The following is a 19,295-nucleotide window of genomic DNA, read 5'->3' on the forward strand; positions in this document are numbered from 1 at the left end:
AATCCACTAATTGCAAAACAGCTGAGGACAGATAGCAAGTTCTGTTTTCCATGTTGTGGTTTTCTCTGTTGTTGTTTTGTTTTTAAATTATTATTACATTTGCAAATGTGAACAGCCAACATTTGACACCCAAGACTATTAAACAGAAACACAAAAATCACCAAGACTTAACAGCTGACTTCTTAGAGTAAAACAATGGAAAAAAAAAAAAAAAGAAATTCAAGAAACTAATCTGTGAACTGATGTAGTTCCCCTTCTTACCTGTTAGCAAAGCCATCCACATGGCTAGATGTGAGTAGCCCCATCAGGAGACAGGTACACAGCTGAACAGACCAACACACACTGGACCGCTACTAAAGTTTTGCTTTTACGTTTATTGCATTGTTATATTAAGCATTTATTATATTTACACGTATTTCTGAATTATTTAGTTACAATATATTGAAAGTGTCATCACGATTCGATTATTTGACTAATAAAGACCTTCTACCTTCAGAGTTAAACCCGATTCTTTTAACAGGCACAGTTTTGGAAGAAAAAGTAATTACTGACTGAAAATGCATGCAAAACCCTACAGTAGTTAGATTATTAACAGGGTTCTCCTGGCTTTTTAACTATCCTTCAAAACATGAATGCTGTAGATCTGTTTTATGAAAAATAGTTGAAAATCTTATCCCCAGATGACAATAGAACGGTGCTGATTTTGCTATCTCAAGTCTGCAATCAAATATACACATGTATATGTGCATATATATGTACGTCTCACTGTACACACATATGTGTGCATACATAGATAAGTATATATAAATACACACACTGACACACCAAAAAATTCTAGAGGTAAATAGGCAGGCTTACAAATAAAACAAAATACAAAGATACTGGTATGAAATAGTCCTAAACAACAAAAAAGTAATAAATATTCAGTGAGATATATGGCATTATTATAAAGTGCTCTACTAAAATCTCACTTATTAAAATCATGATAAACATTATGTTCCTTTTTGCTTTAGTTGATTTATATAATTTGAGAGACCCATTAAATTTTCAGTATGTATCACTGACTCTATGCTTCCTTTTTAAATTTTAAACAAATAGACAAAGCAGAAACTAAAAAGCAAAGCAGCTGAGTGAAGCAGTACTACTGGAGCCTTTCAGGTGTTTGTGCTCATATTCATTAACAACCGTGAAATTTCAAACCTAGAGCATATGTATTAGAAACATAAATCCAATAAAAATTAAAAAAAAAATAAAAAATAAAGTCTTTATGGACACTGGCAAACATTGTGTCCACTGAATAGCTTCTATCCTACTTCAAAATAGCAAGGTCTGAATTACAGAAATTACCTTATCATGTGCATTCCCATCCTCTTTCCTCATGCATGTGCAATACAGCTGTACTGACACCTAGTCTTTAGGACTCATTGCTCCACATTCCACTAATTTCAAAAGCAAGCTGGCTCATACTGCTGTATCTTGTCTAGTCTGCCCTCATCCTCCTGATTTTCAGCCACAGTCACAGAAGGGTGTACATATAAGAGTGTAAACATTTTAAACAGCTTTATGACATTTCTTCCATACCACCAGAAGTTTAAACAGAAACGTAGTAGTATTGAAGAAAAACAACTTCAGGAAATAAAGTAAAATGGCCCATCACATGAATCTGTCTTACTGAATTAATAAGAAATATCTTTTTGTATTTCAGCACAGCAATCTTGATGTGTTTTTTTTTTCCTCCCCCTCTTGTGTTGATGTTTCTTGTTACAATTGCTTTACTCAACCATAGTATTTTTTTGTAATTGTCTCTTGTGTTGATGTTTCTTGTTACAATTGCTTTACTCAACCGTAGTATTTTTTTGTAATTGTCTCTTGTGTTGATGTTTCTTGTTACAATTGCTTTACTCAACCATAGTATTTTTTTGTAATTGTCCTCATGATTTTATGGATAAACCTCTCCATTTTATCAATAATTAAAACAAACAAACAAAACAAAACAAACAACCACCCAGTGCACTTCTAAAGTCTACTGGAAGTAGCACTAAAGCATAGCAATTCAGCTCTGACATCTAACTTGAACTTAATACCATGTAAATTCAGTTTGCATCAGGAGTCTAATCTGACCCCGAGAGGGCCTCCTTCTCTGTTGTGCAGCTCTGCTGGAGTAAAATTCACCCTGTGCAGAGGGTTATCACCCTTTCCCTATATGCCTACTATTGCTCCATACCACTTAAACCCTAATCTGAAGGTAAGTGGGACTTAGCTGGTGCATGGGTCTTGTGCTGACACTGTGGCAAAATTCATATCAAGCCACAGGACTGGCAACATCTCCTGGCTTGCAGTAAATGCATAATGACAGTATTGTCTCTGTTCCCTTGCAAGAACTGAGAGATACTGGACTGCCTAACTCATTATTATATTATTTAACAATACATTCCTTACATCTGGTGGAAAAGAGAAAAAAATAAACTAATAAAAATCATAACAGCTGAGCAAGAAAATAAGTTTATAGTATGCTACCTGGCAAACCACCAATATACATATTCATGAGCTACATCATAAAGAATGTACTGAGAGAAAAACAATGTCCTCAGTTGCACTTCAGAAGTTTTCCTTATTAAACACCAAAGTCTCACATTCTGGATATAAAACACTGTTACATGCAGATTCAATGCATTTTCCCCTTTCCAAGGCACTGAAAACTATCTAAAACTTGAACTGTGAACATAAGAATATAGTACCCACTCCCTTATACTTCAGAGTTGATCTGACATTTTTGTCTTGTCAAGCACACTCTCACTATTGCTTTATTTTGGCTAGTATTCTGGTAGCACATGCTGTGGTTTAAGGAACAGTATCCCATCTATGTTTGCTTCCAACTGGCATCTTTAAATCATCCGTGCTCACTAGCGCAGCCATCACTCGATGGCTTTGTAAAAATCTCTGTCCTCTGCAGACCCATCGGAGATCTAACTGCCAAAGGCACAGGTATGTGTAATGGTGCAGGAGGCTTAATGAAGCTGAGCATCAGATGAAAATATTAGTTGTTGAACTACATTCCACCTAATCTTATCATTGCTTTGAGTTCCTCTTTAATGGAGTTTAGCTTCAGTACTTCCAGACACACCTTAAAAAACATCAGCACAATAAAGTGATCTGGACCACTGAAGCCAATCTCCTTTTATTTGTTGAATAGCAGCAAAACCAACAATTTAAAATCATGTACTCATTTTTAGAGAAACTTCACTTCTCATATTGAAGCATATACGAATGTGGTCATAAAATCATGAGACCAATACAGTAACGTTACAAGTAGCGAAGTAAAGCCACTCTAATATTTTCACTTGGGTGTAATTCCTGATTCCCAGCTTTTTATGAAGCAAACCCCTAACCGACAAACACTCTAAAAATAGTGTACAAAATCACTAAAATTTCCACATTTGTCTTCCATTTTTAGAAAAGCATATATAAATAACTTTGACTAACAATCGAACATGGACATTTTAACCTTTCTTTCTGCTCAGTACATTTGCTAAACAGGATGAGCTCCAAGCATCAGATGTTGATAGAGTGAGCATGTTTCTTGCACAGTGGCTTGTCCTTCTTGGAGAAGAAAGTCTGACCCTCCAAACTGTCACTGCATACCTGAAATGGGATCAAAAAGAAAATGTCACCCAATTGAGATGGATGAATTATACCACATGTTGTTCGGAATGCCTAATCATGGCATTGCACTAAGCACCAGTATATTCAAAGATTAAGAATTATTACTTTTTTTTTTTTTCCTGAGGGATATTCTTTTTTTCTTTTTGATGTAAAATTAATGGCTGATGTAAGCATAGCCTTCCTCTTTAAGTCTATAGGCTCTTAACTCAGAGTAGAGTTAGTTCAGTATTGAAAAAATAAAATAAAATCCCATCATTAGGATTTGGGTTCCTTTTTTTTTTTTTTTTTTTTTTTTTTAACCCAACAAATATTAGCAGGTGATACTCTTTGACTACAGTGTGTTTATGTCAAAAGTGCTCTTGATACCTTAGAAATGCAGCCTGTTCCTTTATGGCCTTCTACATTTGTTCTAGGGAAACAAATGTCAAGGGTTAAATGCTAAGACACAGTGCTGCAACCCACCCCAAATGATCTGGACTGGTGCCAACAGCCCACAATAGAGATACACCTTCTAAAAAACTGTAAAAGTGCTTTTTGTTTGGGTTCTGAGGACTGAAAGACATTTTAGCTGTAAGTCCCATATTGGTCATGTTAGCACAAGTACTGCTGCTATGGATTAGTTTAACAAGAAGAACAGCTTTACTTACCGAGCATACAAAACAAGTGTCATGCCAAGTGTGGCCCAGGGCTTCAAGAAACCTATCTCCAGCTTCAATGGGGAATTCGCAGCCATGGCACATAGTACCAAAGAGGGCATAGTAATCTGCAACAAACACCAATTTTAAAGATGAAGCATACACAGAAAAGGAAGACTGACTCTGAAAGTTTTGTTCTTTTCTTTCAATAGCGTTGCGTTTGCACTTGTCCTGTCAAGTTTTATGAGATTGGGTGCACTGAATAAAGAGGTCCTAGGCTGAATGACAGCGATGTCATCTTTTCCTCAGTAATTCGCTTCTATTCCCCTTCCTTATCCTTTCAACCAAGCAGTGCTTCCACCGTCTTGGTGTTTCATTTCCTTGAGATCAATAGTGCACTCGGGGGGGAAATGCACTCCTTGCAGAGCACCAGCACAGACTCTGCATGCTACTTGTGCTCTCTCAGGCTCTGCTTTGAAAGCATACCCTGTTTACATGACAAACCTCCTCAGCAAGGTTTGCATGCATTCTGGCACAGTATTTGTCCCGGACTGCTTTGTACTTCATGTAATTGTTAGGCTCCTGTCCTGAACAGAGTGATTTGAATTAAATAAGATGAGTTTTCTAGTCACTAAAGCTTATTGCATGATCTTTAAAAATCAACCAAACAAAACCTGGAGACTTAGCAAGCATATTTACCAAGTTTAACAAAAGACACCAGTAGGGTTTCAGTGACTGGTGTCATAGAAAGGTATTCCCAACATTCACTTCTGGGCACCAGAAAGGTTGAAAAGGAGAAAGCAGGACAGAGCAGCAGGGTAAGAGGTATGTATGAGGTTGGGTAGGAGGCACTTACAACCATCCCCATTCCCAAGTTCTCTCCACATGGGAAGCTTGCATCTCTGTGCACAGGGCCATATCGCAGACTGTGAGTTACTGCAGCCCTCCACTGCCCACCTGTGCAGACCTAAGTTTGTCCCTAAGCTGTCTGGTCTTTCCCATTTATTTCAACTCTAAATGTTGTGGGTTTTGTTTGTTTGTTTTTCCTGCACAGAACACAACAGCAGAGAGAATTCTGGATAAGCGTGCTGCCATTCCAAATATATAACGTCACCTTCATAAAATGGATTACAAAGTGACAACCCTAATAAAGCACTGGACTCTATCCTTTATACCAACACTCTGGCACTGCCAGGGACATCAGATGTCAATACCTGTTTTCAAGGAGCCTTACAAGGAGTAACAAGCAGGGTACAAGGAGATTCTGCTTCTCTACTAGATAAACCAGAGACACACACTCTGGTGTTTACTGCAGCAGAGACAACAAAGGCTTATCATGTGTGCCAAGCACAGGGAGAAGTCTGTTTTGGTTTAGTAAAACAGTATCTCATATGATGACCTCAAAGAGCATCACAGAAGGAATTTAGGCAAGACTGGGAATGCAAGTGCTCTGCAAAAGCAAAGTCCTTGAAGGCTAATAGTGGCAAGAAACACCTTCAGAAATCACCTTCCTTAATGTAATGTTGTTGGCATGAATTTGCAAATGTATAATCAGAAAACATACAATAAAAGTGACAGATGGCAGAATGCCTCTGTCCAAAACCCCTGAAGGACATGGTCTCATGATTATACCCTTTCAGCTCTTCACATTCATGTTCACATGCAATCTTTTACTGATATTTTTCTGGTGCCAGCCACTACAACCTTTTGTAATGTGCACTGTAGTTTGTGCTGATAAGTTTCTTGGCTTTTGGTCCAAAGAAAGAACAACAGATAAGGCAGAATGAAGGGCATCAGCTTTCTTTTGCATTCACGTGCTTGAATTGTGATACCACAGAAGTCTTCCAACACAGACTTCTCATAAAGTAACATATTAATGCTTTTTTCATGCAGCATTTTTGAAAGCAGGTTCCTAACTGCACTGGGATGTTCAAAGTTGTATATATCCGCACATTTAGTTTAATTTTAGCATCCATGTCCAGCAATGGGACATTTTGCAGATTAAATCCCCCTAATAGTAATAACTGACACTGTTACAATTTCTAATACAAATTTAAAATTAGAACCCTTCATTGCACTAGGAAGAAGGAAAGTTGGCAATGACTTCTATTCTCTATTTCTTTAAAATTAGTCACAGACTCTTAACTCCAGCTGGACTGAAAGTCTTTGAAGAGTGAATATATCTCAAATTAACATCTAGTTAGAGAGCCAGAGCCATTACAACACATTATTGCCAAAGCACCTCACAGAATGTGTCTGCCTTAACTTCTGCTAGCAACTTTTTATCTCAGAAACTTCATGAAAAGTGTAATATTCTTGTCTTTCTATCCCTCTGTTTTCTACTCAAAGTATGCAAAAATGTGCATATTGTGCATGGGAGCTGTAACAGTAGCACAAATCAATGCACCGCACAACATACGGGTCATTTGGTGGCAGAAACAAGAATTCAATACTAGCAGTACAAACCCGGTCATGAGCTTTCCACCCAAAGGGGAGTTATTGATCCCTCCGGTACTATTTTTGCATCATCCAAGATGAGGGGCTTCAGACTGCTTCAGGATGAAATTTCACTATGCTGTCACACTGGAGGATGCTGCTCATATATCCATTTCCTCTGCTGCTCCGCAAATTCAATAGGAGCAACATGTTACCCTACTTGTGACAGTGACTTAGTAACCTACAAAGTAACCTACTTTGTCCTTTCATATCTGCCAACACCTCATCAAATCCACCCTGACAGAAAATTTGGGTAAATTTTGCCTGCCTTCCTCATATTTTCAGTATCTACAGCTCTTCATAGCACCACTGTGAACAACTGGACCAGCCCAGAGGAAATCTTAGCCCCAAATAAGTCACTAGGATTTCAAGCTAGATTTCTTCCTGGTCAACCCACTTCTACCTCTAGCTAGATTACAATGCTCCTTATAGCAAATTAAAAACACAGAAAAGGTTTGATTGACAATTCTGTCATGGATGTAAATAATATGCAGTGACAAAAACAGACAATTTTAATACATACTAGTTTTTTTTGCATTATGCAGAATTGTTTTACAAATGACATCTATTTCTGTCGTAGCTCAGAAGGGTACATGAAATGTTTTAGGCAAACTAAGAAATCAACAGAAATAAAATCTGATCATGTTAATTGAAAAGACACAGTCAGTTGGAAGTGCTAAAAAAAAAAAAAAAAAAAAAAAGCACAAAAAACAAACCCCCAAAAAACTAGATTAACTAGATTTCCCCTGAATATCTACAACCACATTTTCTACATATTATGCTCATCGGACTTTCAAGTGCTATAATCTTATTGTTATATTTTTCAACCCAACACAGATTTTTTATTTTTTTTTTTTTATTCTTAAGCTTATGTTTGACAGATGTTATCTCTGATCTTGCAAAAAAACTCCCTGGGCAGACTTCTTGTTCTTGGAGGCAGCTTTCCTGCTGTTTTTACTATTCAGAGTAAAACAGTTTGCTTTACTGGTTTTTGCTTGTTTTGTAAATAAGTAGATTTACATAAACTATTTTAAAGCCAACCAGAAAATCAACCTAAAATTAACACTTTGCTGTAACACCTACAGCTGAGAGCCTAACAGAAATAACAAATAAAGCCAGTGACAAGAAGCCTGCTCCTACAGAAGCTGATGAAGAAATACTTCCCATCTTCCCTGCAAAAGAAACCTGTTGCAAACTCAAAGCGTCTACTGCATTTGTTGTTAGTGTGAACTGAACTGTCAAAGTTACATGAATTTGCTGGGACACTTCTACTGAGGTGAAGCTTGAGAAAAAGAAATTCATATTATTTTTTAAACCTTATTAAGCTCTGATTCTCTGCGCAGCTGCACTAAACTTTGCTTGTGTTACTCCTTACCCGTCTCACAGTAGGGATCACCATCTTCTAAGTGGAAGACATTATTGCGGATGGGGTTATGACAGGCCACACACACGAAGCAGGAAACGTGCCAAGTTTGTTTCAAAGCATTTATTACTTCCTGTGGGGATTAGAAAATGAGTTATTAACACATTATTTTGATGTGACGACTAGATTGTGGTGACAGTGCTTCTACACGTGGTTCATTTCAAGAATACTTCCTACTGCTACTTTGAAAATGAGCTGTGCATGCAGTTACTGCTAAAGTTAAAGTCTATGAAGCGAATTATGTATTGTACATCTTTTTTTTTTTTTTTTTTTTTTGGTCAGAAGCAGCTCTATGTGAACCTTCCAAAAACCAGAGTTGGACATGTTTAACAGTTCTTTTGTTCCCCTTCTTCATCTTACTTAGGATCTCACCCGGAACAGTCCCCTGAAATATTAAGAGAAGTCTCTTTGACCTGAAGTCTGCAAATAGTTAATCAGAAGACATCATGTCAAAAATTACAACTGCTCTGTATTGTTTTAGAAGATGATATAGTGCCAAATATGACACTGCCAAAGCCCTGCATAACCTCAGTTACATAAGACTACAGACACATCGCTTTCTGCAGTAAAGCAGCAGACGAAGAGCTGGCAGGCTCAAATTAGCAATATTAGTGCCGAGTAGGATAATGCGTCTTTCTATCGATATTACCATAGGGAATAGTTCAGTATTTTGACTCTAGCCAAACCCTGTGTTTCCCAGTGTTCAGCTCAGTTAAGGAGGATTATTTATTTTTCTTTCTCTTTTCCTCCTCCAATTCTGTAAAAAGCTGCCAATTAAAAGCATTTTGCTCAAGAAAAACTAGTAATTACAACAGCTACAGAGCAGCTTAAGGAAAACGGGCTAAACTTGAAAGAGCAAAAGAGACCGTGCTACCTTTTCTTAAAGAGCATCAGAGAGAAACTGAGAAGGCTCAACATTAGGAGAGACAAATATATATACTCCATATGTGATATGAACTTAAAAGGTGGGCCAGAGTACATTTTGAGGAATGCAAACTGGGCCACATAAAAGGGAATTTCGTTACTGAGAAGCAGTGAACAGTGTGGTTAATGCTCCCACTTAAGAACGGGTCAGCTGCTGGTCACTTACTCCAAGGATCTTTCTCTGGCACTTTGAACACTCCGGGGCGAAGAACTTCTCATAGCAGACCTCGCAATACAGAGCCCCTTTCTCTTCCACAAATCCAATGTAAGCCATGGAGGCTTTGCAGTGAGCACAATTAAACTCCTCTGGGTGCCACGACTTCCCCAAGGCCACCAAGAAGGGTCCTCTGGTTAGGAAGAAAAGATTAATCAGCAAATACCACTGAGGTAGCTCCTGCTAAAGCTTTTAATTTATCAGCAATACCTCTGCAACATTATTTCACCGTTCACAAATTTGTTCCAGATTTGCTCCATCCCTCTTCCCTCCTATGGGCTTCTAAGAAAGTGTCAAATGTTGATGAGATCTTTTCCCACTGAACTCTCCCCCAGAGACACCTGACCTCAGTAAAGACTAATTCTTTTCACTTCATGGCATTTCAAAAATGCTATTTCAGAACTGCATTAAATACAGTGCTGAAGAGGCTGCTAGTGGAAAGAAAATAAATAACAATAATAATTAATAAATGTTCCCAATGTTCTCAACTGCTTCCCTCTATTGCAAAGAGACATTTGACTCTGTGATACCATCAGCTCTCTTTCAACATGCATTTGTATATCAAGGCCACAAATGTTAAAGTATGCTTGACTCCATTACGAACTAATAAGAGCAGCTTCTTGTCAGACAAAAATTCTGTAGCTGTCCTTATCCAACAAGTTTGTCACAAGGTAACCCATCCAGTTGCTTTTTCTTGTTTGCTTTCCCCAGAAGTGAGTTAAAATAAGAAAATTTTCTCCAAGGACAGAACCTCCTCTATTTTTTTTTTTTTTTTGCTTTTATAGCATTTGTCTGGCAAATGCCACAAGGTTAATGGACAAAACGAAACTGTCCATTTCTAAGCAAACAAAAACTTCTCATTTTATAAGCCATAAGTCTCTTGTATATGCCATTGAATCAGCATTCATTTGAAAACACATTCAACATGCAAATTTCTTTAACAAACATATTTACTCTAATGAGGTGACTCCTGGGTCCCAGCAACACTCAGTCTTTCAGAATTTATGTTTTAAGAGAACTTTGTGGCTCAGGTTCACTCACCACATTTCCCATTTCTGTGATACCAATAATGATACCATTCTTTCAGTAATGCATCTTTTTTTTTTTTTTTCCCAATATTTCAATCCAAAGAAGTGTAAAGTACTAGCGTCACCACCCTGTTTGCTAAACAATTTTGGAAATTAAGTAAGCAACAGAAATATTTTTGTTTAATATAAGATACTCATATGAGCAAAACAACAACAAGAAAAGCAAAAACATTAACATTTGTTTCCAGAGTTATGCTGACTGTAAGATGAGAACTATGTGGGCAGAGGACAGAGGGCATCTTCCTTTAGAGAAGCAGACACTTATTTTCATTTCTCTTCTACATTGTCTCTGGAGATGCTTTATATTTTCAACAGGAGGAGAACTCAAAAAACAAAGGGGCTCAAACAGGTTTAGGGCAACTCATACACCTTCTGAGATGAAGAAGATATTTAATCTGAAGCTGTTTCTTCCGTTCCTCTCTGAATACTGCAGAAGAAACAGTGAAAAAGCAGCTCCTGGAGCAGCTCGTAGCCCTTTAAGGAGCAAGCCAGGGGGAGTGCAGCCCTCTGCCCCTGCTCACAGCAGATGCCTGAGCAGAGCAAACACTGACCTAACCTGATACCCTCCTGCTGCCATACAAGCACCTTTCTAGATCAAAGCCCTTTCAGTTCTGTACTGATCAAACAATACAAGCCCTTATGTACAACAAAGTGCTCTCCTCACGCCGTGTCAGCACAAGCTAATTTAACAGATTCATTAAGACGGGGCTGACACCGAAGAGGTTCTCTCCACTCCAAGTAGGATTGGGTTTCTGGCCATCTGCACTGCAATGATAGGCTTGGTTAGTTATGAAATGGAAAGCAAGCACGCTAGCGACAGGAGGGGAAGGAATTTTTACAACATCTGCTACATTTAGCTCTCCACAGTTTACAGTTCTGACATATTGAGGTTAGCCATTCAAGACAGCGAGCAGGAACCCAGACGGATGGGAAACAGTGCAGGAGTGCATCTATGGGGTTTCGTTCCCAGAAGTCCCCAGACAGCTGTGGCCGTGCCCTGTACAATGTCTCCTAGGTGTTCCATTAGTGGGCCTGCTCCCCACGCACACGTGGCCAGGGGAGCACTTTCTAAATGCGATTTTACGTTTAATCAGGCTGTAGTTTAAACATGTCAAGCTGACGCTGCGGCTTAATGATACCAGTGACTTAAAAGCTCCCCCAAAGCATGTGGAAAGAAAAAAAAAAAAAAAAGAAAGAAAAAAGAAAAGAGAGAGCGAGAGAAAAAAAAAAAAAAAACACCTGCTATGTAAAATACACTAAAACGTGATATTCAGAACTTGGACTTATTCCTAGTCTCTGCATATTTTTGTGATCAAAACAACAGCTTCCAGTAAGAAAAGTTATTTATTTGCTTCATTCAGTTGAAAAGGAATTAAAGATTGGAGTGAGGGGGCCACATGCCCACCATCATGATTGGAATAAGCCAGGGCAGAAAATGCTAGGAAGATGGCTACAGATGACTTCATTCCTCATTGTGCATTAACAACAACAAAACCCCCCAAGAACTCTATGCCAACTGACTCTTTGTAAACTAGTCCAATTTTAAAGGTGGCACTCAAAAAACACGTTCCTCCCACCTGATGCTTTGGGACAACCTAACTAGCAACAGTTACCTATGAATGCAGTTTCATCCCAACCTACTTTCAAATGCTAAGTGCTTTGGACCAAATTTCTGACATCACCATCTAAGACCACATGAACCAAACCCGCAGATGGAGGCAAATAGTAGTTGCTTTTTTTTTTTTTTTTTTTTCCTTTTTGAGAGATTGTGATGTACTTACATCAGTATTTACAGACTGTTATGTCCCAAAGGATCACCAGGTACATAAATTTGGTAGCAACATCTAACATCTGGGTCCCACATGTAGCAATGATCAAATTGGAAAGAAAATTGGTCAAATTGGAAAGAAAAGTAAATAATGTACAAGGAATATAAGGATAATTTCACTATTATTCTACTTGTAACTAAATATAACTTTATCAGTATGGTCACGATGCATTATCATGGCAATAATCTAGCTTCTCATGTGGCTTTGATTATGACAGCAAGCCAGAACTGAAATTTGGTGGTGGAGAGATCAAAAGGATTGCCACATCTGCTGAGTAGGTCAATCACTTTTGTAGTTATTGTCTTCTCATTTGGAAATGATGTGATATATAATTTCTGTATAGGAGATGTTCAAGGGAAGCACCATTCCTAATTTTCCCCTCGTGCCTTTAAATTAATTAAGATCTATGAGAAAGTGACAAAACCAAATCATCATTCACAGGTATACCAGAGATATGTTCTCAATGGAGATACAGGGAAAACACATTTGCACTTGAAAGGGAGAGCAAACTCTGCACTGTGGTACTCAGTGAGACTGCCTGAGAACCAGAAGTCTTCATCAGGATGTCTCAGAAGTTTGCCAGACTGACACAGCAAGTAGATCATGGGAAATTTAGTTTGCCTCCAACTCTGATACTTTTAGACACAGAAACAAAAGATTACGTAATGAAGCTTTGGAAAAAAAAATGAAATCTTCATGCAATCACTGTATCAATAATTAAAGATATATTAAAAAGTTATAAGACGCCTCTAAGAAATTGTTTTGGCTTAACTAACCATGGTTATTCTATGCCTTAGTGTAAAGTAACCAACTCCACAATGCATTCTGGCTTCAAAGCAGTTGTACAGTGCAATGTCACTTAATCCTCCTCCTACCTTTTCATAGGTAACACTACCGGTAAGGGCATGAACTGTAATTATGCTAAAGCTTGAACTTGAAATGGCAATGCAAGCTTTCAAATCCACTGCATAATGTGAACATTAGGCATATTTGGCATTGATAATCACATGTCATCTCATACTCAAATGAAACAATGCTTGCTTTTAATAATTTAGATGGCATTTAACATGTGAAGAAATTTAAGGATTTACACGTTAACAGCAGTTGAAAAACAGACAACAGTATCAGTTACTACTCAGGAAGAGTTGTCACTTACAGTAGGTGACAATGGTTTAAGTACTACCAAGTAGGGCTGCCCCTTTCTCCTATGTGGCCACTAAGGAGCACAGGTTGCTCCACAGACCGCTACACTTGCCTACTTACAGGGCTGAAGCTCATCTCTTCAATGGTGATGAAAGCAGGGAACAGCAGCAAGTGCTTTAAGGCTTGACAGAAGAGGTTAGCTGCTCAAGGATCTTGCTGTGCGACGCCATGGTGCAGAGCACCAACAAACCCTGCTGAAGCACAGGTCTTTTAAGAGGCACCAAGCTAGGTTTCTTGCATGAAAGATGCAGCATAGTTTGAACTGCTATGATGTCAGTATTTACTAGATGAACTCAAAGTTCTCCAGCACCCAGAGAACAAAAACGTCAGCGTACTAAAGACATATGATTATTATATAGGCCAAACTGTTCAATGAATCAGACAAATCTCATCCAAAAAGTGTATAGGCCTTTTTGAAATTAATCTTTCATTTTGCGGTGAAGAACAAAATCTGGATTAGAGAGCAGGTATATCTACATTCAGAATTTATACTTTTTTCTGTTGCTTCAAGGAGATTCAGATCATATATTTTTATTTCCTTGACATATATGATGGAATTAGGAAAAGACCGCCAAAACATCACAGATGAGTTAGCAAAGAGTCCCTGCTGTTAACTGAACTGGTAGTGAACTATCAGAATGGAAATCTAATGGAAGTCAACAGGGTGGACTCAATTCATCCCTAGAAAGCAAGTGATTAGACTTAGTTGAATTTTCTGATGTAGAATTCAAGCCAGGGTTCAAGAAGCTCTAGAGGGTATGGTGGAAAGCTTGATTTTCTGTTATACTGAGTGAAATTTATCTATTTCATAGAGCTCACTTTCCTAATCAAACAAGTTTCTTTCTTTAACTATGGCGAAACATTGCGCAGGCTCTCCTATCTTGTTCACTGAAAACATGGGACAGATGAATAAAAAGGAATATTACAGGGCATTACTTTGCCCCTGCAGCTCAACAGCACAGATAATTGAACAACCATGAAGATGACGACATCTTAGAAGTATACATCTCTTCCAGAAAAAAAAAAAAAAAAGAAAAAAAAAATCTATTTTAGAAAAAAAATAAAATGTAAGGTAGATGAAAATTGGGAATGATTTGCACATTAACTCGAAAAGCGATTATAGCTCCCTGGTTGAGACAATCACGACTAATTGTCAAAAATCACTGACTGAACAATGCAGCCCAGATTAATTTCTTCCTCTGTAAGAAATTCTGGCTAAAGACAGATATCTTAGGGGACTCGGTGGAATTATTTATCTCAATTGGCATACTTGGTTTTGTGTATTCTCTGGATTAATCCTTTCCATCCGTATTATATATAAATCAAGTACACAAACTACCCAGTTGCCAAAGAGACCACCAAGGAATTTGAGAAGTAACAGTAGAAAATTATTATTAATCCATTCTCAGCAATGGTTAGACCCATATTCCTTGGTTTTCTTATATGGATGGAACTCACTATTTTTACTCCTCTTATTTAGAAAGTCTGGTTTATAAATTGACATTTGTGACAAGTTAGCCTTTATTTGATTTCCTGTACATTGTTTTCCAACTTTCTCATCTTCCAAATTTTATAGGAATGTGTGTGCAAGTGAGAACTAACTTGCTGAGTTTTCTTTTGTTTTATTTTTGCTCTACTCCACCCAGCCTTCAGGTTCTCTGTAAAACAGTTTGTGAGGCTCTGACTGTTAGGAGTTTGCCACGTTTTCCTCCTTCATTTCCCTCATTCTCAGATTTGCTAGATAATCCATATATAAAAACAGTGTTCTCTGTTACTGAAATGGAGCCTTAAAACACTTGCGACCTCAGGAATCAAAACCTGTGAAAGCAAAACAAAGCTCAGCTGTCTGAGAGCCTGTGGGATGAATAGATACAAACCTAATGACTTGATTACACTGTGCACACATGGGAGTACGCTTTCCCGCTGGAATATGCTCTGCCCTCTGAACCAATGTGTCTTGCTCCGTTAGCTGAGGTGGTGTTGCAAACTTTTGACTCGGGGCAGTTGTTCCAGATGGTTTAATACTGTTTGATGTCCATCCACTGGCAGGAGCTGGGGAAGGAATGCCAAAAGCATTTAGAAGACCATCTTTCAGTACCAAGTAAATTATTTTGAAATACGAGCAACAGGCAACATTTTTCTAACAGCCTTGTTAGAAAGCTTGGCATATACCTGCCTACTTAAAGCAACAAATTAAAAAGTGCTTATTTTCTCCTCCTCCCCCACCAAGTAAGACTGTCCTACCTACCTTACAAAATGTCTGCAGAATAACACAGCACATTTTTGGCTAACTTGTAAAAAAGCAGTGGACAAATTTCAACATATTAAAGAAGTTATGTGAAAGAATGCACAACCTGTGAAGGCATTATTTTGCTTTAGATACAAAAAGTGGCGCCAAGAATATCAGTGTATGAACAGAGACATAAGAATATGACATACCTACTCAAAACATTTTACAGTGAGTAAAATAAATAGATCGTATGTCACTACCAACATATTAAACAAGAATATGAATCCAATACAACATGCACAGGAACTTAAAATACAGTACTGTATAATGAAAACATATTTCTAAATCAAACTTATACACTAGACTAGATCACTAAGCACTGCCAATCTGAAGCACCCCAATGGCTGTGTTCGCATCCGTTTAGAAAAATTATGGCTCTGATGTAAAAGCCTGACATTTCCAGAAGTGTGTATATCCATAGACTTCCATTTGCATTCTGGTTTTAAGGTCATATATATAAGCTTTTAAGGAGTAAGAAAAATGCATTTACAAAAATGAAATGCACAGATGATACTTGTTGCCAAGGGTAATGAAGAAACAAACACTCCTCTGCTTTTCTTTCTCCTATTGATACATGTACCTTGGAAACGTACAAGCCACAACAGCACAAGTTTATGGGAGTAGTTACTCCTGTCAAGTGGAGAATTCTTTTTCTTTATCAAGCAAGCTACATAGAAAAAGAAAAAAATCTAAAAAAAAAAAAAAAAAGAAATAAAATAAAAATAGCCTTTTGTTTGCAACTACAGGCAAGCAAAAACATGTCTGCTCACTCTGTGTCCTGTCTTTATAGCAGCCATACTAAACCTCGTAAATCAACAAGTGAAATTAAGACCTGAGTGGAAGCTCAGGAGGGAACAACCAAGCAACAACAGAGATGTCTGACAGCGTGGGACAATGCTCCTGTTGCAATGATGAATCTCTCCAACACATGGTTGGGGTAGCTGCATGTAGCTTTCCCAATACTTTTTAATGGAAAATTAGTTTGTGGAGCTGTTAGTCTTAGTTGTTAGTGCTATTCACCCTTCCATCACCTTTCATATCTTCCAGGGAAAAGATGAAAAATTGTTTCCCATTATTTTCTTAATGTAATGCTGATCAACCTTTCCCTTACCGAAAGGTGCAAATATCTTTCTAGTAAAACACTATACCTCCTTGCTCAAATGGACACGGCATACTAATTCACAGAAAAGATAAATGACAGCAAATACAAAGAAAATTCAACAGAAATGACAATTTCTTACTATTTAAAGAAAATAGCCACACGCTACACAATTTAATCAAACAAATCCAGTGAACTTTAATAATAATAATAATAATAAACTAAAAAGCCTCTCCTGCATATTGGTGCACTAAGGTGACACAGCTGGAGAAGAAATCCTTTTCAACACCAATACTTTTATAGTCTAATCATGCTTGTTAGCTTGATGTTAATCCACTAGCATTAGTAGGCACAATACCTACTTTTGCTTATTTTTTCCTCTGTATGAAGATGCAATGTAGTTGAATTTTCTCAAAATAAGTGATTTCAAGACTGACATATTTTTGGATCCCCTTCAGTATATGAAGTAGCAAAAAGCATACCTAATGACCATTATTTTTATTATTATTTTTTTAATATTAAGCATATTGCTTCTCTATTACATGTAATAAAGCAGTGTGTAACATCTTGAAAAATGACATCTTGATTATAGAGACATTCAGCATTGCTAAGTAGAAAGTATTCAGAAATGTGCACCTCAAAAGCACTTGATCTTGAACAAGTCACTCTGCTACTGTAGTTCATTTTAGATTATAAATGCCTGCTAAACTGAAAACATAGGAAGAGATAAAACTGGAAAAGGTGGCAGAAAGCCTTTGAAGACATGAACAAAAGTGGTTTTGATTAATAGCACTTTCCTTCTCTATCACCACCAACGGCTTTCTGATTTTCAGGTCCCATTTCATGCAAAGACAAAAACACACTAAAACCAAATCTGTTTGAAGACTGTTTTCTCCATTAATCAAACTGCAGCACAGTTTCTAGTGTATTGCTCATTTGTGTTTATCTGCTGAATCCCAAAGCCCATTCAAACACATCAGCTAGCTCTTGTTTGCACAGGGGGAAAAAAAAAAGAAAAAAAAAAAAAAAACAACAACTCCTACTTGCTTAAAGAAAGAAAAAGTACAACTACCACGATCACCCCTATTTCTTTGGTCTCATTACAACATTCATTAGTGCTGTGCTGTGTTCATGTACAATGCTTTTCTGAATGCTGCCCAACTTTAAAAATCACTACTGCCCAGGATAGGATCTCCCTCCAAAAACCCTCTCTCAGAGCTGTTGGACAAATTGGACCATAATTTCTGAGTTACTCAAAGCACAAAAAGAGGAGAGGAGAAGATGAATGTTCATCAGATTGAGAAATAATGTCAGTCTACTGCTGACCCTATGATAAAACAAAAATTCTCTTTTAAGCAAACCATACTATAAAACACACTGATTAATACCATGTTAAGGCTGTGGCCTAAGCAAAAACAAGCTGGCTATTTACAATTGAGGACCAGTGAAAGCAGATGGATCTACTCTACCTCCACTGAAATGGGTGAAATCATGTTCAATGCACAGACCTTTGGCAGATGCAAGACTCCCCAAGGGATCACAGCCATAATGCAAGTGGAGAATTAGTGTCAAATACTCTGGGGAATGAGAAATAACCTGTAACCTTCAGATACCTCTGCATTTCCAGAATATTTTTGGATACTGGACAAAACCTAAGTTTTAAAAGGCTTTTTGACTGTCATTTGTAAATTTATTTGCTACTTTGGTAGGAACAATATCTAATTGATCACTGCAGATGCCATCATCAGCTGAGAACTAGGATAGAAAAGGTTTCTTCCTGTTTAAGAATCCTTGAAAATCAAGATCTTAAGGCATTTTATTATTATCTCTCTTCTTCCATCTTTTGAGGCCAGCGTAAAGCCAGGAAGCTCCCTCTTCATATTCACAGATTGTACCTGCAGTGCCCTCTCAAAGGGTAATTTTCTCCTTTCTAATATTCACATTAAAACCTTGTTGGTCTTGCAGAGTATTATCCCCCTCAATTCCTGCTCTGAAGTGGGCTCAAGTTTCTTTCACTTTAGATTCCTGATCCAGAAGAAGAGTCGGTCTGCTTCCTTTGCCTCAGATTCATACTCTAAGTTCTTTTTTTTTAAGAAAATACACCAGTAATGTACACTAATAGCTATTTCACCATGTTTACTGTACTGGTTTCTCTGTAAACTTCCTACAGTTGTTTTTTGAGATTTTTTTTCAACATATATCAGTCTTCTTTTCACACACTTGATTTGCCTCAGTCTTCCTGATTCCCATCTGAACACCTACCTGCAGACAGTTTTAACACCTACTTGTATCTTTCCATAGGCCAGACGTATGCCTGTAACACTCCCCTAATCTTAGCAAAGGTTTGTAACTCCCACTGTAACCCAACTTTTTATTGGTGGTGGGTGAGTTCTCATTTTTGTTGTTTTTTGTTTGTAAGCAAGCAACTATT

The 19,295-nt window shown here is 37.7% G+C and overlaps 1 protein-coding gene across 4 annotated transcripts in view; it reads right to left on the reverse strand.

The window, feature by feature from the left end:
* Positions 1 to 384: 384 nt before the first annotated feature.
* Positions 385 to 19,295, reverse strand: part of PDLIM5 (PDZ and LIM domain 5) — a 129,945-nt gene continuing 111,034 nt past the window's right edge. For all 4 annotated transcript variants that reach the window (XM_032186697.1, XM_032186695.1, XM_032186694.1 and 1 more), the window contains 5 exons: positions 15,353 to 15,527; positions 9,308 to 9,488; positions 8,170 to 8,290; positions 4,311 to 4,426; positions 385 to 3,642 (listed from right to left, as the gene is read on the reverse strand). In XM_032186697.1, coding sequence (XP_032042588.1) covers positions 3,553 to 3,642; positions 4,311 to 4,426; positions 8,170 to 8,290; positions 9,308 to 9,488; positions 15,353 to 15,527 — 683 coding nt within the window. In that variant the 3' untranslated portion in view covers positions 385 to 3,552. The remainder of the gene's footprint in view (positions 3,643 to 4,310; positions 4,427 to 8,169; positions 8,291 to 9,307; positions 9,489 to 15,352; positions 15,528 to 19,295) is intronic.

Source organism: Aythya fuligula, chromosome 4 (assembly GCF_009819795.1).
Source record: "Aythya fuligula isolate bAytFul2 chromosome 4, bAytFul2.pri, whole genome shotgun sequence".
In the NCBI taxonomy this organism is placed as follows: Eukaryota; Metazoa; Chordata; class Aves; order Anseriformes; family Anatidae; genus Aythya; species Aythya fuligula.